Here is a 22,737-nt window from a genome sequence, read left to right as displayed (position 1 = left end):
GAAGGGACTCTTGGATAGGTATAGGTTGGATCAAATAGCCAGTTGGTTGATGGAACAAAATCCCATACTGGATATGATTAAGACAAAGGTGGAATGGTTAGCCTTAGCAAAGAGGAAAACTACGTCATTCTCTAAGACCAGAGAAAAGAAGTGAAGAATAGGCTAAGTTTTGAGGTAGAGAAGGAATATGAGAACACTCAAGATGGGGCTTCAATCTCCTCTGAAAAGAAACATAGGTTCTCAGCCCAGTAAGGATGAGGGGAGAGAGAAGGAATGTTATTAGGGGCTTGAGAAAAGAGGAAAAAGTCTGGAACAGCTATTGCAATGGAGAGGACTAATATAGAATGACTTAAGACTCAATAGGAATGTTAAGCACCCACAAGATTAGATATTTCAAATTTACAGTGGGTCTAGGTAGTGCCACGTTTTGATTTCCTCTAATAATGCCTCAGCAAGTTGGAAATGGGTAGAAATACAAGGTAAAGACCAAAGGGAGAGAAGTGAACAAATAATTTGATTCTTGTGGCAAGTAACTTCTGAGTGTTTTAAAATAATCTTAAAAAGACAAACAAACAAACAAAACTATACACTATCTGCACCTATGACAAATCCCAAATGAAATTCTAATTTCAGAGTTGATAAAGAAGAATGGCTAAGGGGCAGGTAAGAGATTCAAAACTAGAACTGTGAGACTAGCCTGTCTTGTAATCGTCAGTTAGAAAGATGTATAGGGTATAACAATGTGATGAAAATACTAGTTAGGAAATACTATTTTAGTCCAAATGATGTATGACTAATCTATATTATTTTTACATTTTCATACAAAATTCAAGTCCACAAAATATATCATATGTATATAAAAATATTTTTAAAATACTTTGTTAAATAAGAAATAAAAGACACACACACACAAAGAATAAATATGTTGATAATTTACCTGAACAGTTTCAATCAAGCTTGCTGAATAAAAAGGCATTGCCACCACATAAGTTAGGCTGTAGGGATCAAAATAAACTTATCACTGTCTTATAAACAAGACTTGCTTATGCCAGCTTTTTAAAAAGCTATTTAAATATAATTATTAACGATTTGCATTAAAGTAGCAAAATTTTATGCAGTTTTCAAGTATTCATAATATAAAGAAATTAACTTCAGAATGAATGGATTATTACATGTTTCCTTTAGTAATGAGGGAAAAAATCAGCTTAGAAGTAGTGACAAGATATTAACAGCCCATAAAATCTGTTTCCTGTGAGTCTGGATTTAATTTATCCATCTAAACACTTAAATATGACCTATGACAAAAAATTCATTTCACATCTTCAGAGTCAGAAGTAGAACTCACTGTCATTGTACCAATATCATTCACTCATATCAATCCAAGTCCTTGAATCTCACCAACAGAACAAAATCAGCCTATAGAGGTAAATCAAGTCCTTTTTTATTTAAAAAAAAAAAAAAAAGAAATCTTTGCCAAGCAGTTTCATGTCACCAATGTTTTATCATACAACTTTAGCATAAGACTGCCCCATCCAATTATTAAACAAATTCCAATGTGGGAGCTTCCTAACTTTTACAGACTAGGTCCTCAACAAGTAGTCAAGTAGTAGCTTTCTGCTGAATGGCATGCACACACGCACGCATACACACATACACATATATATAGGGAATCAATTGGAAATTAATAGGATCCCTTATGACTAGACACTACAAATTTACATTGTGATCCTGTCACTACTATGTTTTTATTTTCTTCAATATGTGTATACATATATATATAAACATAGAGTATATATACATAAAGCCTCATATATACACACCCACATAAACATATACACATACATATACATATTTATGCTAGTGTCTAATAATAGAAGCCAGTAAGTTTGCACTTCATGATCTTCAAATAAAAGTCTGTTGTTTTGAATATGTAAAGTTCCAATCTACAGAACTAGTTATGTTATACTAATTTACTAAAGTCTTTAAGTACAGCATATTAATGTCATTAGGGTGATAGATTTGCTCTTAGCTCTTCACTATACAAATACATATGTATGCCTGTGCAAATAAACATGTGTATTAATTAACTGTGCCCAATTTTTGTTAATTTTTTAAAAAACGAATAAAAAAGTTGAGCTTACAGTTCAAGGTATGGTGAAATTTCTTAGTAAGGGAAGTATATAATAATTACACATTTCCTTCCCTCCCCATATGCTTTTCCAACCAATATCTGATCAATCTCAAAAATTTGGAAAAAATCAGTAATCCTACTATTTATTTAGTATGAATTTTTTTAAACCTTTGCCACTGTAATAGTAAGAATAACTTCTGGCAAGATACTTACGCTTTAAGTAGAAGGTGTTCCCCCACTTGTTTAGGACTCCACTTGTGAGAAAGTTCCCTAAAACAAACAAATTGTAACTTATTACTTAGTTTTTGAATAATCTCCAGGTCCTATCTAATTTTCCTATGTATAATCATAACATTAGAAGATGATAAAATGAAGGGGGATGCTTATGATTAAGCTAATTTTTTTCCCAATGTTCTAAAAACGTTCTAAATTTTCTCACAAAACCATGACAGAAAGGAAAAGGAAGATTAAAAAAGAAGAGCAAATTAAGGATGTAAGCAATGATATTTAGTAAGTTGGATAGGAACTGTAGAAAAATGGCTACATTTCTTCAGACAAAATAAAATTTATGCTTTCTTTATTATGGTAATGAAAATGGTGAGAAAGGGAAATTAAAGGGGAAAGTAGAAAACAAGTGGAAAAGAAAGAAGGAAATGGAGGAAGGGAGGAAAGGCAAAAACAAAAAGGGAAAAGAAAGTATAGAAAAATGAATAAAAAATCAACAAAAATAAGAAGACAATATCTGAAAGGAAAAAAGGGAGGAAAAGTGGAAAGCACTAAAAAGAGAATGTGAAGAAAAGAAAAAGAAAGAACTCTATAATCTGTTTACCTTGGTTCTATACTGTATTTCTGCTATATCTTGGTAATCTGCAACCACAGGTTAGTCATACATTTCACTGACATCCCATTCCTGAGAATTGCCTTAATATCGTAAAATTCTCTTAACAGGGTCCACAACAAATTCAACTAGACTCTCACAATGCATGGTAATTATTTTTATGTCAATTTGTTTAAGCATTTATATATAACTAGTATATCTCATTCTTATCACTTACAATTTTAATTAAATTTTTTCCACATAAAATGAAAAGTTTAACTAGTAGAGAATGACCCCAACTCATTGATTTTGAGACACAATTAAAAACACCCCCATTTACTAGCAACATGGTGTTAGAAGAACTGATGTTCTGAAATGATTTAAGTTTTAACTAATGGATAGATAACATGAAGATCATGATCCCTAAGGAGCCATCCTTTCTATGAGAGAAGTTCCTTATACAAGAGGTAAATTCTCTAGTCTGACATTACAGTAGGTAAACTAAGAGCAAGAAAGATAGTGAGGACCTTCAGAAATCATCATGATATAAAACAATAACCATTACTTATACTATTACTTATACTACTGATGATATGAAATTAGTATACTGAGCTTATTTTTTCTTTGCAAAAAAAATTGATTTTTCTTATATTTAACTTTAAAAAGACATGAGATCTTTAATGCTTGGGACACTGGTACTTCAAGTTTGCTAAACAAAAGTATAATTAAGAGAACAATTCGTTTTTATCCAGTGTCCTGAGCATTAAACTGTATGACTTTTCTGTAGCATGGCTCATAGAACTTCCTATTTCATTTTATGAAACTTTTCCTTTGGTTCCTTCTAGATGGGGATTCTGTGAGTTCATCCTCTGTTTCTTCCAATGTTTTTCCTCCTATAAGCAATTTGATTTTCTCCATTCTAACCTGTAAGTACTCTATAAGGGGAGCCGACATCAACATAGACAATGCTATGAAAATACTCGTCAATAATGGATATTCCTCCAAAAGTTACAATGTATTAAATAGTGTTACAATCTAAAAGATGGCACATCAGGTAATGCGCATTTCTATTTTGGAAAATTTTCAAAATGTCCACTATGCTGACAGGTAATCCAATTAGTTCCAAAAAAAGAACATTCATTCCTTTTAAAGGCATGGCCCTCTCTCTGAAGAAATTTCATCTTTTTGGTGTTTATGGTAAGAAACATCTACTGGCTTCCTTTCTTTTGAGATATGTTGTGAAAGAGATATATGTCGCCAATGGTTTTGAAGATGGTATGCCAAAACAATCTTGGGCCAAACATTATATAAAATTAGGCATCCTTTTGTGCTTTAAAAGTACTCAATGGAACCAGCCCCACGTGATACCATATTTACTGTCCTACTTGTTAGTTGACTTAATGGTCCATATTACATTCCATTACATGTTGATGAATGGTGATTGTTGACTTCAGTTCCTAGAGACTTGCATGTTTTGGGAAAAAATCATTACTCAGAAGAAAAGCCTAGACAGCAGAGCCTGTACCCATTTATATTTAAATGATCCTCTATCATTTTCTTCTTATTGAAGAGTCTCCAGCTCTCCTCTTTTTAGCAAATGACCAGGGTTCCTGCCTTTTATCTTATTGAGAATGTTGAGGTTAAGTGTAAGTTCCCTCATTTTATTTTATTTTTATTGATACTACCAAGTTTTAGAAGATGTGCCTCTATCAAAGTTAACTTCTTCATTTCTTTCCCTGATTTCACTTTAACATTCATGTCATAAGCAATATCATCTTCAATCTTTCTGTTAACCAAGATTGCTTGCTCAGGTCATTCCTATTCTAAAGAAGCACTTCCCTTTGACTTTGTCACCATATTAGGTTAACTTACATATCTTTTCCCCTTCCCTGTGAAATGGCTAGAAAGAATAATCTATACTTCTTTCACTTTTCAACCCCTTATAACTGGGCTTCTTTTCTCACTTCTAATAGAACTGTTCTTTATAAAATTGGAAATTATATTTTCTAAATCCAATAGTATCTTCTTTGACCTCATAATTTTGTTGTTGTTGTTGAGGCAATTGGAGTTAAGTGACTTGCCCAGTGTCACAAAGCTAGGAAGTGTTAAGTGTCTGAGACCAGATTTGAACGTAGGTCCTGTTAACATCAGGGCCAGTGTTCTATCTACTGTGCTTGCCATCTAGCTCCCCCTTAGCACTCATGACAGTACCATATTCAGGTCCTCTTCCTAACCATATGAATATTCTATGGTAATTCACTTTCAATTGCCCAGCCTCTAAGTAGAGAAATTCCCTAAGGCTCTTTCATTGGTGTTCGTCTTTTTCTCACCTCCCTTGGTGATCTCATCTATTTCTTTGGCTTCAGATGTCATTTTTATGACAACTAAAATTCACATTTCCAAGTGTTTAGTAAAAGCTCAGATCTTTTCCTTCAGCGTGTATGAAATGGAATTCTTCCTCCTTAATACCTACCACTTCTCCTCATTTCAGTATTTCTGTCAATAACACCCCAAATCTTCTAGTCAATGAGCTCAAAACCCACAAGTTATCTTTAAATCTTGTGTCCATATCATTTCCCTCCTCAAAAGCTTTCAAAGTCATCCTGGTTACTATAGGATAAAATACAAACTTATTTAATATTTAAGGCCATCTATAATCTGGCTTTAACCTATCTCTCCAGTCTTATTTCCCTTTCTTGGCACTTGCCAGACAACTCAAATGTTTTTTTCATTTCCATTCTTTAAAAAATCTTTCCCTCTTTACCCAAAAGTAACTGAAGAAAGAAAATGTATCCATCTGGGCTGACATAAATAAGATCCTCCTCCCCCTGCCTTGTTATTTACCCCTTTGTGAAAATCAGGAAACATTCTACTTTGGTATTATCATCCTATTCAACTAATTACTTGGGGAGCTTGAGGAGGAGGCAGGGACAAGAGAACCAAGATGGCAGAGTAGAGAATGTGGCCCAGCTTCTTCTGTAACTTTAAAATAATACATCTAATCAAATTTTGGAGCAGCAGAGCTCCAAAGAAGGTTAGAATGAGACATTCTTGCAGTCCAAGATAACTAAGGAGGGTAGAAGTCTGTGATACTGGGGTGGAGGCTGGCCCAGAGCCCACAGGAATACTAGCAGTGGGTCTTGAAAGTAGTAACAGTTTCAGAAGCCCTCAGAAGAAGAGGGATTGGACAACTGGTCAGAAAGAGACATCAAGGGATGCCTGTGCAGCATTGGGGGCAAGGCAGGGCAGTGCTTGGCACTCCACTGAGCCTAATTTCTGTATCACAGTTCCAGGGCAGAGAATGCTTAGTTCACAAGAGAACAAGGATCCTGAGGAACAGTATGCTACTGATTGCAGAGAAGCAGGGGCTCCAATTTTTTTCAGTCACAAGGGAGTAGGGAGATCCTGAGGAGCAGTGTTATTTGAAGGCATAATGGAACAATGACTATGCCTCTTCTGAAGCTTGATATCCCATTTCTAGGTTGCAGCAACAAAACTTTCTGTGTGGGCCTGGGAATTGGAATTCCGGATCTGGTTCTGGGATAAGTACAACAGAGCTTCTGGCCTATTCCTGGTTCTGCCCAAGAAAGTTGAATCTATAATCATTCTCTATAGTCATAGTGACATAGCGCTGATATTTCAAAGAGCCAGCAGGGTCCATCCCTATGGATTTAATTCTTGATCTTACACTAGAAAATGATCTATTGCTGTTTCTCCTTGAATATTCTTATAACTAGTTGGTCTGGTACTCTTCCTAAGGTCCATATTTGAATAGGTATGAGAGAGTTCAACTAACCTAATTCCTTCGACTCCACTATCCAACAATATTTTTTTCCAGTAATGCTGTTTGACTACAACTCATGAAATATCATTCTCCAAAGAATTAAAGTTGAGTCTTCCAAGGCACAATGGAGAGATTCATGGTAGGCACAACCAGATTACTGAATATTACCAGTGAAGAATTCAATTAGGGAAATGGCCTAAAGGATGTCATCAGATTATTACCAAAAAAAGGGACTAAACATATTAGTCAGAGCTAGGGATAGCTAAGGTTATCCTGCATGATATATTTGTAATATCAAGATATTTAGAAGTTCTGCAGCTTGATGGATGAGAATCCCCTACAAAGTACTTATAGGATGTGAACAAGAGTTATTCAGGATAAAAAGGTGTGAATGGGTTGTCATCTATATTAGAAGTAATACCCAACCTTTATACCAAAGTATTTAAGTTAGATGAGAAGATAAACTTGAAATGTTTTTTAAAATGAGAATTTCTCAGAGAAAAATGCTTCAAGAAACAATCATTTTAAATTGAAAATTCCATGAATAATTTATGCAGAGGATCACAGAATGTTGGAATAGGAATTTATAAGTCTTCTAACCAAATCCTATTGTTTGAAAGATGAAGAAAGATAAGGGCCAGATTTATAAGTAACTTAGCTAAAATCACACAAATAATCAGTTGGTAGAAGAATTGTAATGCAAATATTCTACTATACTATTCAGCTTTCAAGGAAAAATAATGAAAATAAAGGTAATATACTGATGATAATTTAAGATAGAACTAATTAATTATACAAAACTTAGAAACAGCTCACTCTTTCCTTCTTTCTACAGCTATTGTCACTATTCTGCTTACTGCTTCTCAGAGAGAATAGTTAGGATTAGTTATGAAGAGAACCAAAGCTATCATTTCACAGTTAAATATTCTGCATTAGGAAATAGTTTCCCCTTCACTGGGGAAGGAAGCTAAGAAATTTGGGGCTTATCCAAAAGACCTTTCCTTTATCAAGGCTAGTTTCAAATCTAAAGTATAAGCTAAATTTTAAGACTTTTTAAAACCATATTGAAAATCAGTCTTATCAAAGGATGAAAATATCTCAGCCTTGATTTTTTCTCCATTTTATTGACTTGAAAGCATGCCCAATGATCTAACAAAAGCAATTTGCTAATAATTAGAGCAGCAAGGGAGACAAAAAACAAAGTTAGGAGAAGGGCATTTTAGGGATTTAGGGATAAATAATATATCTTGAAAGAAAATAAAAGAGAAGAGCAAAAATGTGTGGGCTCCTTGCAAAAACTTAGCAAAATATTCCCACAGGAAGAGAGACAATCAATATTAGGTAATAAGCCTTCACTCCACAACTAAAGAATGCTAGGCCACCTTCAGGTGTGAGATAAATGATGGATAACCTTGTCTTTGAGAACCTTCACAGAAAGAAGGTTATGTTATATATAATTACATATTATATGTTATGTAAAATTACGATAGTAGTAAGTAGTATGGAATAAAAGTACTAACAAGCAGCTCCTAGCAGAATAAAATAATGGATGGGATTCTCAGAAGTCTTCTAGTTCATTCCCTATTAAAGTTTGTCTCTTTCCATAATATTTTGAACAAGAAAATACCTAAGTTTTCGTTAAGTCACTGCAATGACAGGTTCTGACTTAGGCCATTTCATCATCTTAAGAGTGTTCCAAATATATTCTTTCAATGTCACCCTTTCAAGATTTCCAGAATCAGAGCCAAGATGGAAAATCAGAAGAAGAACTACATTTAAATTTTCCCAACATTTTCCTCCAAATGACTTCAAATTAATGCTTCTAATGCTTAGAATTCTGGGGCAGCAGAGACAATAAAAGGACAGGGTGAGACATTCTTCTAGTCAAAGACAATTTAGGATGTTGAAAGGAAAGATCTGTGACATAGAGATAAGAAGTGGATGCAACACCATGGTGAAACTCGATGGTGGAAAAAGGAGCAACAGGTTTGGGAGTGCTCAAGTTAGAGATAGTAAGATGACTGGACAATTGGTCAGAAAAAAATTGCTGGAGATTCCTGAAACAGCAATAGTTATAGGAGCAGACAATGTTTGGCAACTCCATTGCCTATGACCATTTAACCCTGCAGTTAAAATCTCACACACACACACACATATACACATACACAAAAATATAAAAATTTCTGCAAAGTTGATTCTACTCACTATCAGTACATGGAATGTGTTCATATTTATAGACATTATAGAGACAAACAGTCCTCGTTGTGAGAGAACTTAGCAGGTATCACAACCAAAAAGCACCTGTGAATGAAACAAAGTTGGCAAATGAAGACTAGCCTACCAAAGTTGGAGCTGAATGAATAGTTGTTGTATTTTTTTTTCCTGGAATGACTGCAGTGAAGGCTAGTGCCATGAAGCTGACATAATTTCGGAATCAAAACTAATCTAAGTCAACAAGTTTATGCCTCCCAAAAGAAATGAATGACAGGCTCATGAAAATGTGATTGCCTCTTGAAGGAAAGTACAGTACAACCATCATTAGTGTGTATGCTCCTACCATGCCGAACCCTAAGGAAGTCAAAGAAAAATTTTATGAAGACTTGGAGACCCTTCATCATCAATGTGCTGAAAGAGGAAAGGCTTATAATTATAACTCTGGGTGACTTTAATGCAATAATATGCACAGATAGGGGCAGATAGGTGGCACAATGGGTAGAGTACCAGCCCTGAAGTCAGGAGGACCTGAGTTCAAATCTGGTCTTAGACATTTAACACTTCCTAGCTGTGTGACCCTGGGCAAGTCACTTTACCCCAATTGCCTCAGCAAAAGTAAAAAATAAAAATAAAAATAATATACATAGACTATCAAACATGGCAAGGAATCATTGAGCAGAATGCAGAAATAGCATTCACTATATATTCACAATACCTAATTAGTCACTACTTACTGCTGCATCTCAACACCAACACTTTCTTCCACTTATCTAAATACAATTAAACTTCATGAATACAGCCTTGTAGCAAATACTAGCATTTAATGGACTATATCATTGTAAGGAAAAGAGAGAAAGAATATCAAAGTGATAGAGGTGATATATGGCACATATCTTCTCCAAGCCAAATATTCACATTTAACAAAAGCGGTGGCCTTAAGGCAAAATGACTACTAGAATACTTAACTACAACAGATTAGAAAGTTTCTTTGAGTGGAAACAATGTGTAGCTAACTTGGAGGGAAACTGAGCCAACATACAGTTGGCAAAAGTAAAACAGAAAAGCACTGGATAGCTTTCAGAGATCTGGTGTATCAGATTGCATTTACTTATACGGGTCAGAACACTTGCAAACATCAAGCAGGGTAGTCCATCTATTTAGGCAGCATTTAACTCCATGAAAAGTAAAGTGCTAGTGAAGTTTAGAGATACAGGATTCTTGACTCTGTAAAAAGGCAGATGAAATTCAGTTTTAGTTTGATAATAATAATCCAAAGTGCTTTTATGAGGCCCTGAAAGCTACTTATGGGCCAACGTTCTTTGGTGCATCTCAATTACTTGGTTGAAAGAGCCACAATGATTAGTGACAAGGACATGATCTTGGAGAAATGGGTTGAATAATTCCATAGTATTCTCAAGAGACCATTATTAAAAAATGCTGAAGCAACTGATCATATACTTATGTTAAAGTACATCTAATTTCCAACTGAAGAAGAGGTTTTAAGTGCCATTAGGCTCCTCTCATGTGGCAAAGCACTTGGTGTGGATTCTATTCCAGCTGAGATTTACAAAGCAAGGGACACTGCTCACATAAAAGTTAAATGAAATATTCTGAATTATGTGGCAAGAGGAGGTTATTCCCCAGGAGTTTAAGGATGTCCATCCCTATAAAGGAAAATGAAATACATTGTCTTATGACAAGTACAGGGGATGAAGTGGGGGGAGGGTCTCTCTTTATCATTGTTGGCAAAATTCTTGGTTCACCTTAAAAGGTTGCTCCTTCACCTGGAAGAATGTTGAATACCATATAGCTTCATAAAGAACTATGGAATGATTCATCTGGTCTTTCCTGCCCAACAGTTCCAGGAGAAATGCCAGAAACAAAAGACAGGTCTGTACACAAGATTCATCAATCTGACCAAGGCCTCTGCTACCGTTGCTCATGAGGGTTTATGGAAAATTAAATTTGGTTGCTCAGAAAAGTTCATCAGTATTCTTTGTCAATTTCATGACAGCATGCTTGCATGGGTTCTTCATAATGAACAATGCTGCTTCACTTTCCAAGTCACCATCTATGTGCTTGTTCCCATGATTTTTAGTATATTTGCAGCAATATTATCAAATGCCTTCAAAAAAGATATCAGGAGCAGCTACTGCACTAATGGCAAATTATTTAATTTAAAAAGGCTACAACAAAAGTCAAGACTAAAAGTTCAAGAATTGATGCATGATCCCTTTTGTTCCCAGATGATTATATGCTCAATGCAAACTGAAGCCTACATGCCACAAAGTATTAATCGATTGTATGCTGCTTGTGTTAATTTTGGCTTAAGAAAAGAAATTTACCATCAGTCACTACCATATCATTCATACGTGGAACTATCAGTTATAGTAAATGGAACAACTTTGAAAACTGTTAAGTTCATTTATCTTGCCAGTATACTTTCCAGGGATGTCCACAGAGATGAGGTTGATTAACAAAATGTCAAAGCTGGTTCAGTATTTGGGAGGTTCCAAAGGAAAGTGTGAGAGATAAAAGTTGTTAGGCTGCTTACAAAACTTTGTCTGCACAACCATTATGCTGACTTCATTGCTGTATGCTTTTGAAACCTGGATAGTATACAAGAAACTGAAATGCCACGAAACTGAAATACTACTGAATTGTCTTAGGTAGATTCTGAAAATCATCTGGCAAGAGTAGGTAATAAGATACGGAAGGTCTTAAGTTCAGCTACCAAGCACTCAAACTTAACTGTAGAGAGCACAACTCTGATGAACTAGCCATGTTGAACTGATGCTGAAAGTACATTTGCCTAAAACACTTATTTTATAGAGAACTCACACATGGAAGGTGCTCACATGGTAAGTCAGAAGAAGGGATTTAAGAACATTCTCAAGGTCTCTCTGAAGAACTCTGGAATTGATTTCATGACATGAGAGACAGTAGCAAAGACCATCCCACATGACATGCCCTCATCAGAGAAGGTGGTGTATTCTATAAGCAAAGAAGAATTGCAGTAGGTCAAAAGAAATGAGAGATGCAATTTTAGAGAATTTCCATTCCAAATATTCATATGAACTATCTGTGCCCCACCTGTAGTAGTCTTTTGAGCTTATATTGGTCTAATCAGCAAAGTTGGACACACTGTACCTTGACTCCAAAACAGTTTTGGTCCTCTTCTAGAATGAAAGACAACAACCAACTATGCTAAAGGAGCAAAAGCCTTGGAACATGATACTCCATCATAAAGAAACTAGGATTAAAGCCAAGAATAATTTGCTCAGCAAAACTAAGTAAAATCTTTCAAAGAGGGAGGAGGATGAAGAATGGACATTTATTGAAATATATGACTATTAGGTATTCTTCATGAAAAGAACAGAGCTGAACAGAAATTAAGACTTTCAAATATAAGACTTAAGAGAAGCATAAAAAGGAAAACATGGAAGAAAAATCTTAAGGAATTCAACATGGTTAAACTGTTTATATTCCTATATGGGAAGACTTTTTTATGTAACTTAAGAACTTTAAAATTATTAGGACAGTTAATAAGGCAATTAGAATATAGAAGGTACATGATTGAGTCAATTATGTTGAGGTTATCTAAAATAAAATGAGTGAGAAAGACATACTGGAAGAAGAGAGGGAAGGAAGAGGAGAATGGGGGAAATGATCACACATAAAAAAATGCAAAAAAAAAAAAAAAAAAAAGAGCTAATATAGTAGGAGGAAAATAGTGGGGGGGGGGGGAGGGGGCTTCATTTTTATCTGAATTGGTCCAAAATAGGAACAATATATATACTCAAATGGGTATAGAAATCTACCTTACCTAACAGGGAAGTTGAAAGTGAAGAATAAGATAACAGGGTTGGAAGTGATAAAAGGGAGGGCAAATTAAGGAAGGCAGTGATCAGAACCAGAATGAATACTTTACAATCAAACCATTAAAACTTATTACAATGTTGTTACCTTTCTTGTATATACACACACACACACACACACACACACACACACACACACACACACAGTATTTCCACAGGAAAAAATGTCAAGAAAGCTATATATTCATAACCATGCATTCACAAAGCAAGTGAATTAAAACAAATCCCCTTAAATATGAAACTAAATACTGTAAGATGTTCCTCTAAGAATATTACAAAATATTTTTCTTCAATGGAATCAACTACCACATTTATCCACTTAGATACAACTTTATCCAATTAGTATCAATGGATATTAAATATCAATCTTACTGAGCAATATATAAAATGAATTACAGAAATCACATTTATGTGTTATTGTTCAGTTGTTTTAGTTCCCTAACTTTTCATGAGTAAGATCCCCATTTTGGATTCTCTTGGCAAAGATACTGGAATAGTTTGCCATTTCCTTCTCCAGCTCATTTTCCAGATGAGAAAACTAGGACAAAGGCTAGTATTCACACATCTACTAGGTGTCTGAGGCTGAATTTGAATTTATTTTTCTTAAAATTCCAGGTCTTACATTATCCACTGTACCATCTAGCAGCCCTGTGCATATACATACAAAATTTGATTGCTTTATTCAGCAAATATTTAATTTTTATTAATATGTACATTAATATGTACAAAGTACTATGCGAGGTAGGAAGGGAATACAAGGAATGAGAAGACACAGTCTGAATTCTCAAAGAGCTTCCTATCTAATGCAGAAAGAGATTCAGGCAATTAATTATCATATTGTGATAAATATGTAAGAGAAATACACAAAGTACTAGGAGAATTCAAGAGAAAAATAAGTTTTGCTTCCTTCATCCCTTATTGACATAAGATTATAGCCTATACACAAATGTAAATTAATACACTGAGTCTGGAGATTTAAGAACTCAGATTAGAGGGTCAGTAAGAATTTTATTAAAACATTATTGTCTTCTTTTTTTCGCACAACCCACCAATTCCTTTCTTGGATTCTGTTCCTTTAAATGCAATACCTACTACTCTGAAACATACATTTATTCATTCATTTATTTCTTCTTTGTGCTTGTCCCTTGAGAGCAAAGGAAATGTTTTATATTTGGGGGATATTTTCCATATATATGTTGAACTCACTACAGATAGATTTATTTAATTCATTCCTTTCCATATTACATTATCTTTTCACAGGTTTTATACTTCTGACCAAACTTCTGAGAGTACTTAGCTATGAGTATGAATTTATACTCTTTTAATATAATAATATCCAAAAAAGAAGGGTGAGTATGAATGACCCAAGAAAAGAGATTTTTAGGCATGTATATTTTGATAAAAACATTCACTAACCAAAAATTTTAAGTTAAAATTTAAATATACAAACTTAAAATCTTTTTTTGTATGACTATATTTAAGAGAATTTTAGGACCATAAGATAAGGAGACAGACTATACCTGAATCCATAATTTCAATGGTATACAGAAATTTTTTGGTTAGAAAACTCCTTCTATCCTTATAGGCTGGCATTAGAAAGCATGCGAAACTTTAAAAGTATTATTTCTAGAAGGAAAAATTTGAAGATATGGTTGAATAAGAATAGGCAAAAATGTTCTTCTAAGTTCCTTTCCATTTTTAAGGGATAGGGGTAAGAAATAGATCTGTGATTTCACTGATATAGGGTTTCCCCTTGATAAGGAAATTCTCTTTACCAATCTAAATTCATACCTTTTCTAAAACTTAAGAGTCTTAAAGAATTACCTAGAGCACTGAGAGGCTGATTTGCCAAAAGTCACATAGTCAGTATATATATTAGACACAGGATTTGAATTAGGTCTCCCTGGCTTTGAGAACAGCTCTCTATCTATTACACTATGACTACTTCTCCAGTTCAAAACATTAAATTAATCTGTTATTTACTGGGCTATAATATTAATGGTAAATTCTCTTTTGACTATTTCAGACTAAATATCAGTTTCAACATGAACACTTAAATTTTCCCCCCTTATATTTCACCATAGATTTTAAAAGGATACCTTGGCAAAGGTGTGAATTCGCTGATAATTCCTTCGGCCCCAAGTGTGATGCCCTGAACAATAAATGTGCTTCCCATTCCTTTCCAAAGGGCTCTTGGACCCTAAAATGCAAAAAAAAAAAAAAAAAAACAACCACCACCAAAAAAAGATATACCCATTAAAGTCTATATAATATGGACAAATTCTTAATTATTTTGTAATAATTATTGATGCTTTTTCAGAGAAAATCTTCATAGGAGGTTTTGGCTCAATTTCTTTTCGTACTTGTAAAATATTCAATTCAATTAGAATTAATTAAGCATCTAGTATATGCCTGGATCTTTGAGGTGCTGAGGATACAAAGAAACAATCAAAATAGCCCTTGAGGAGGCTTATGTCTTATTTATCATACAGAGTAGTTTGAATTAGGATCATGGAAAATATGCCAATTAAATATGAATCCATATATTTCAAATGATCCCATTTTAAAAAACTGTTTTCTTTATTTCTTTACTGTGCTGAGTAATTCTAATACCTAGATGATTCACTGTACATCTAAGTGAACAAGAATAGTTCTTTTTAAAATTAAGGTAAATGAGTATACATAAAACAACTTCAACTTTTAAAAAATGTATCAATCAAATGTGTAGACTGACATTCTCACCTGGGTTTTGTTGAAGCTGTACATAATATTGATGACTGTAAATGGAGTGAGATGATAATGTCGAGCATGATAATTAACCTGTTAAATTTAAATTTAAAAGATTTATTATCAATGTTGTTATTATTTTCCCTTTAATACATGTAAGTAAACCAATTTTAAGTGGTATTAATATATTTTTATGTCAGGAAATACAGGAATATATTTGAAAAGCATTAATTTTATTTTTAAAAAATGAGGAAGTAATTAAAATTCATTTAAACTATATTTTTACTATAGTATAATATGTTATATAGTTATATGAAGAGATTCCTAGTGAACCTAAGTTCCTCAACTATGTTTTAAGCTTAATTCATTCTCAAAGAACCTATATATGGCTACCATATAACAGGAAAGAGCCAATGTGCACGAGTTCCTCAAAAAGAACTCACTATTCAAAACAGATTGATGCCTAAAATGCCAAGTCTTCCCTTTTTACTCCCAAGATCCCAACCTTTGCATGCAATATTTTACCCTATTCTTTAAAATATCCTTTCTATCTTAATTCATTTTTAATATAAGGCTTCAGAAATGGTGCTCCTTATGCTCTTTAGTAAGAAGGCTACATGAACTGAAGACATTTTGGATAGTCAAAAAAAAAAAAAAAGTCTATGAGCTATGCAAAAGAAAACACTTCTCTCCAGAGAGCTGTCTGTAATACACAGGACATTATGGCAGCAGGGAACTTAGCACATCAATTTCATAAATATCATCATATCATTGCTTCTAGAAATTAGAAAATTAAGAGGAAGAAAGGAAGAAAAAGACTAACTGGATAACAGGGATGCTTTCTGTGACTATACCAAAACAAATTATTGAAGATAAGGCAAATTTTCCATATTTATAGTGAGGATTTTTAAAAAAATTAATTTTCCCTTTTAAACACATGGATTCATAAAACTTGAAATAAATTAAGATTTAAATAAATTTTAATTTATTTACATTTTGAAAAGCACTATATTTTAAAACATTTTTTTTGAGGCAATTGGGGTTAAGTGGCTTGCCGAGGGTCACACAGCTAGGAAGTGTTAAGTGTCTGAGGCCAGAGCTGATACTCTATCCACTGTGCCACCTAGCTTCCCCATGTTAAAACATTTGAAAGAAAAAAAGTAAGCTTTAATTTCTGTTTTGAAATACGAGGAGCCCATCTGTAATCTATTTGGACAAATCACTTTATCTCTAAGGTTCCTATATTTCTAAAATTCTATGCATTTATTACTCTGAAATGAAAAAGCTGGTGAAGAAATGTTACAGAAGTTATTGACAACTTTAAATTTTTGATTCTATCTATGTTCTATCTATGAAATTCTGTGAATTTATCACAAAATAATAATACTCTTTATAGGTATACTAAAGGTATACTAAAACAATAACTTACAGTGCGCGCCTTCACTTATATACAATATACAGAAAAACAACACTAGAGTGAATGTCAAAGACAGAATGAAAGTCAAAGAAAATGAGTTCTGATCCTGACTGCCATTTATCAATCATGTGACTTTAGGAAAGTTATTTAAACTCTCTGCCCTCTGTTTTCTATTCTTCAAAATGACAGAACTGGACTAGAATGTTAAAGTGCCTTGTAGTTCTCGAATTCCAGGATCCTAAATACATTTTAGAAAAAAAAAATTACATGAAATAATAAATTAAATATTTATAGCCTACTTTAACAAAGTTCATCACAAATCTTGGAAGTCTTACCTCCATCATTACTATGTCAACATTATTTAAAATTTTCAAAAGAAAACTGAAATCATGCAATTTACCTGACACTGGCGACGGAGAACAATGCAAGGATGGGCCAAAACATTTTCTGTAAACAGACTATAAAAACAATTTTTGAACATTGTATAAATACTCCAAAAATCTATCTTTCTAAAGAATTGCAGACTTACAAAAAACAAATCTAAAATTGTTTATATTTACTATCAAAAATATTTCAACTACACAAAAAAAAAATACTTCAAAAAGCAATATACTATTACTAACAAAAATCACACAACTGAGCTATAGCAATGTAACTGAAACAATATACTACTTATTTATGAAAAACAAATCCCTAATGAATTGAATGTGTGCTAAAATAAATCCTTTCTCTCTAAGCCTTAAACAATCACTTTCATTTTTTAAAAAGTCTTTTTTAGTATGTATTATGGCCTCAGAATATATCCCCCCAAAAGTCCTCCTCTGATTTGTCATCAAGATATGAAGATGAAACTAAGTTTTTTGTTGTCCAAGAAATGACATCGCTAAACTTGGGGAGGTGTATACATATGTTGGCCACAAGGTGATACATTTTGAAACCAAAAAAACTTTTAAGTTGCAGAGGGTTATTAGCACAACAGAGAAAGGAATTCCCTCAGCGATAAACCCCACAAAGATTCCTGAAGTATTAAGGTAATCATTAAAAAGTAATAACAATAAGAAGCAAAAATAAATTTGGTATTTTATCATGTACTGAATTTGATGAAAATGTGAATAAGTGTCCTGAGCTGGCATTAAATTAAAAACTATAAGTAAATAAAAGGGTATTGTCATCGTTAAAATCTCCAAAATAACAAAATCATAATGCTCTATTAAAATGTACTCTGCAAATATATTTGGCTTGCTGTAGATAATAATGTTTATGATTAGTTTTAATTTTAAATTAAATTTTATTTTAAATTAATTTTAAATCAGATTTATTTTAAATGAAACTGACTTTCTAATGCTTAATCTTTCTTTCCAATGTCATTCAAAAATCACAATTTTTAAAAATTTAATTTTAGAAGGAATTCTTAGCATAGAATTTCAAGAGATTCATGAATGTGGATAAGAAATTACATTTTTATTTCTATATTTCAATACAACTTTATTTCAAAGTTTCCTTTGTAAGCCCCTGTATTTTACTTTATGCATTTAAAAGTATTATTTTGAGAAAAGAACCATAATTTTCATCAGACTGCCAAAGGGATCCATGACACAAAAATTTAAGAACCCTTGATCTAGCCTGTCTTCCTCTGATCACAAACTCAGAATCTTGATTCTTACTGACAAAATAATTATCCCCTATTCAATTTCTTCATATTAGCCATAACTCATTTTCTAAATAACTTAAAGCAAATATTATATAAAACTAGTACCTTGCAAGTCCAATACCAAATCCAGCAAATCTATTCAACTGTTCTGAAAGAGAAGATTATATATCATTTAAAGTTGGGCAAATTGTAGCAATTTAAGATTAATTTCTATTTTTAGAAAGTTCATATAAATGAATTTGTACTGGAGACTTTGAAGTATTCCATGATCTCTAGTTACTCACAAATACATTTTCTCCTGCATACAAATAAAGATGGATACACAATTACAGTGGATACACCATTAAAATGTTAAACCAATAATCCTGGAAAAATCACATAGAAATTCCTAAGACTTTTTCTAGCAACTATATTAGGTGAGGTACTCCCTCCTCCCCTTACTTTCTTTCCTATATTTCTACAATTGCTTCCTTCCATCAAAAAAAAAAAAAAATTAATTTCATCTGAGTGTTTAATTCACTCATTGGCCTAAACTTGGGTATCATTAGGGCCTTGTGAATGATATATTCAATGGAAAAATATCCAGTTAGAAGCAGTTATGCACAGATGACAAAAACAGACAGATGTTTTCTCTGTTATCTATAGCTAGCAGAAAAGAATGTTATGGTCAGGTATCAAAACGCAAAAAGTCTGGACTTCAAGAGACATTTTAATAAAAGAGACAAAATGGGATAATTTTCTTTGACATCGCTTTTACTCCTTTTATCTCCTTGCTTCTAAGTAAGCAATTACCTTACTCGTCTCCCCTTTAAAAGAATCTAGAATATAATAGCATATGTCCAGGGGAGTACAAGAAACTATTTGGTTAACAGTATTTAATAAATGCTTCATTCATTCATGCATTCAAACCAGCCTCAAAAAATAGAAAAGATTACTTGCAGAGTTTCTTTCTTCCTCTTACAATTATCTCTATCATCCTTTATTTTCTGTGAAATATCTTCTTCATTCTAGCCAGAAAAATTAAGCATCCAGGAAAGATTGTAGTACAAAAAAAAAGGGGGAAGGGGAATATCAACTAAAGCTTAAAAAACCAAAAAAAATCAAAAACTCCTTTATTCTCTCTTTTGCAAGAAATGTCATACTTAAGGAGATTTTCTAAGGTTCAAACTAAATTGCAAATTGAGAGCAATAGTAGTTATCTTATTCATCTTTAGGCCCAACAATGACAGTACTTAACAGAATCTATATAGGATAGGAATTGAATATTAGCTAAATGGAATTGCTTGCTCTATAGACTATACCATAAGCTATTAGTTCCTGTTTTTACCACCACAGCTTTATACACTATTTTTAGTGTAAGAAACTGACTTTAGGCTAAGCTTCTACTCTCATCTTAATAATATAAATTATTTCAAATTGAAAAAAAGGGATTTGTATCTTTACAATGAGAATAGTAATAGAGTTCTAGTAATAACTATATAAATAATTATTTTCTAAATGATTGACCAGGATAGAATTATCAATTTGGATCATTATGGAAAGAAATCTAGTTCTGCAACTTCATTTTTATATGGGAGGTAATATGAGATCTACAAATTAGCTGACTTGCCCAAATTCACATGTGTGATATAACTAAAATTGGAAATCAAGCCCTTATAATTTCAAATTTAGGGCGCTTTCAATTGAATCAGAAATGTCTCTTAGGATAGCAAATAAGTACTTTAAACATATAGGAATGTGTTGAAACAAGTTTTCATCTGTGGCTTATAAATTTCAGTATAATAATTGTATATTCATAATTAGCACACTGTCCAAGTGTCAGGAACATAATGAGTCTTAAGTGTTTAAGTGTATTTCTGGGGAAAGAGTTGTATGTATGAGACAGTAGCACCATAAAACTTCACAAGACCACAAGAGGAAATCATTTATGTTTAAATTCCTTCTGTAACATAGTAAGACAGAGTTCCCTACAGAGAAATACATCACCTTTCAAGGCAGCTCATTCTATTTTTGGAAACTTTTCACTCTTAAGAACTTTTCCTTTACATTGATCTAAAACCTGTTCCTCTCAATTGCCATAAATTGTTCCTATTTTTGACTTCTAGGGATCAACCAAATTCCTTTTATACAATATCTTCCCCAGCAATTAAAGGCAATCATCAAGGAATATTTTCAGTTCCTTAGAGCTCCTATGGCACTGCTGTCAGTTGTCTCAACATCCTAAATGCCTCAACACCTCACCAATCCTACATGTACTCCAGTGTGTTGATGTAATTTCTAAAATGTGATATCCAGAATTGAACAGTTTTCTAAATAAGGCCTAACTAGGACAAAAATGGGTCTACCATGTTCTGAACAGTATGCTTTTCGCTGCAACTTAAAATCACATTAATTTTCAAAAATTAATTCGTTCATATTACTGACATAGTTTTAGCCCCTTAAAACTCTCTATGGACTTTATTAGTCATTACTTTAACTATAATTACATAACTATAGTTAAAGCAAATCATTCAAATAATAATAAAATATTTTCACATTATAAAACTTTGGAGCTACAACTCCAAATTTGGAATCACTTTAGCATAAGGATGTTATTTGCAATTTCAAATACATATTTTGACATCATTATCATGAAAGCAATTAAGTTTTTTCGATTCAAGTTGAAATTGTAAAATTAAATTTTAAAGAGAATCAAAATAAACTTTAATTTTTTTTTATTATTGCATGCTAAATCCAAGATATCTCTATTCCTAATGAGGATGGAAAGTCTATAAAAACTGAGAGTTCAAGATGAACATGAACAAAGATTTTAAAATTACTTTGAAGAAGGGAGAGCATTTAAAAATATTTTTTGAAATTAACGATGGCTCCAGAAAACAGTTTCACACCAGCCTTCCATACAATTGATACAAATTGTTAAATAAAAAATGAAGACTCATAGATATATCTGATGCCCATGTGATATTTCAAGTGAAAATAAATAGGTACCTAACACACAAAGCTCTGAAAGAGCGGATACTGCTAACATTTTAGAAATGAGAATTTAAGTGAATTTGCCCTCACGGGGTGAAGCACAGTAAGATAAAATTTTAGTCTTTTGACATCCTACTCAAAATAATTTTCATTTTAAGAGTTACCAAACTGATATGCCCTCAGATTTCTCATCTTGGAGGCTTCGGTGGAAAAAGAAGAAAGAGACGGTACGGTTAAGTTAAAGAGTAGAAAGAACCTGGACGAGGCTTGGAGAGCCGGGAGAGGAGTAGGGGCTAGGGGATGGTGGGGGAAGCATGAAGGAAAGCAATCTCCCGCGGTTAGAGCTAACAGCCGCTTTCCCCTTCCTTTCCTAAGAAGGCGCATAAAACCTTAAGGTTCCCGTGCCGCCTCCCTCCGCACACCCGCCCATGCCCAGTTTCTGCAGCCTGTCACTGCCCCGGCGCTCCCGACTCCCTGGCCCTCACCGCTACTAGCCCCGGGCCCGCTGCTGCAGCCGCCGCCGGGGTAGGGCTCCTCGCCGGTCCCCCCGAGCGGGCCTGGGGAGGCTCCCGGGCCATAATGGGGAGTCTTCTCCCCCCAGTGCAGGTTGCGGCTGCCGGGGATGTCGGGAGGAGTGGTCACCCAGTGGCTCAGGTCGGAGGCGGAGCTGAAGGACTTTGCGGAGAAACTGTTGCCCCCGGGTTCCTCCCGGCTGCCGCCCCCGCCCTTGTAGCCCAAGCCATCGAAGCCGTCCGGACGTCGAGGATGCATCGAGCTCGAGGAGGAAGGAGGGAGCCACTACGTGCCGGAGGGCACCTGAAGCATCGGAGGAGGCCCACCCGCTGCGACCACCACCACCACCGCTTTCTCCTCTGCGTCCAGAGATTCTGACAACCGGAAGTCGCCCCGTGCTCCCGGAAGAGGAAATCCCGGAACATTAACCTTGCTTCCGCTAGCCCTGGGGGCGTCGGTTGCTGGGGTGACGCAGGTGTAACGAAATTGTATCCCCAAAGGTTGAGATTAAAAACAAAAAAAAACCGAAATAAAGGGGCGAGATGTGAGAGAGGAAAGCTGGTTAAGTAAGCAGTTTGCTCCTGAAGGAAGGAATGACTAGGGAAAGGGAAAACCCTTAGAGGAGGCGCCTC

The 22,737-nt window shown here is 34.1% G+C and overlaps 1 protein-coding gene across 5 annotated transcripts in view; it reads right to left on the bottom strand.

The window, feature by feature from the left end:
- Nucleotides 1–22,737, bottom strand: part of SLC25A46 (solute carrier family 25 member 46) — a 37,967-nt gene that overhangs the window by 5,563 nt on the left and 9,667 nt on the right. For 3 of the 5 annotated variants that reach the window (XM_031968381.1, XM_031968377.1, XM_031968362.1), the window contains 6 exons: nucleotides 18,725–18,767; nucleotides 17,369–17,426; nucleotides 15,567–15,644; nucleotides 14,924–15,024; nucleotides 2,345–2,401; nucleotides 938–995 (listed from right to left, as the gene is read on the bottom strand). In XM_031968381.1, coding sequence (XP_031824241.1) covers nucleotides 938–995; nucleotides 2,345–2,401; nucleotides 14,924–15,024; nucleotides 15,567–15,644; nucleotides 17,369–17,426; nucleotides 18,725–18,767 — 395 coding nt within the window. Of the gene's footprint in view, nucleotides 1–937; nucleotides 996–2,344; nucleotides 2,402–14,923; nucleotides 15,025–15,566; nucleotides 15,645–17,368; nucleotides 17,427–18,724; nucleotides 18,768–22,077; nucleotides 22,521–22,737 lie in introns of those variants that run through there. The other 2 variants (XM_003759495.4, XM_031968371.1) reach the window with 2 other exon arrangements.

Source organism: Sarcophilus harrisii, chromosome 1, assembly GCF_902635505.1.
Source record: "Sarcophilus harrisii chromosome 1, mSarHar1.11, whole genome shotgun sequence".
Classification (NCBI taxonomy): domain Eukaryota; kingdom Metazoa; phylum Chordata; class Mammalia; order Dasyuromorphia; family Dasyuridae; genus Sarcophilus; species Sarcophilus harrisii.
The sequence above is the reverse complement of the archived record's forward strand: the minus strand, read 5'-3'. Positions and strand labels throughout refer to the sequence as shown.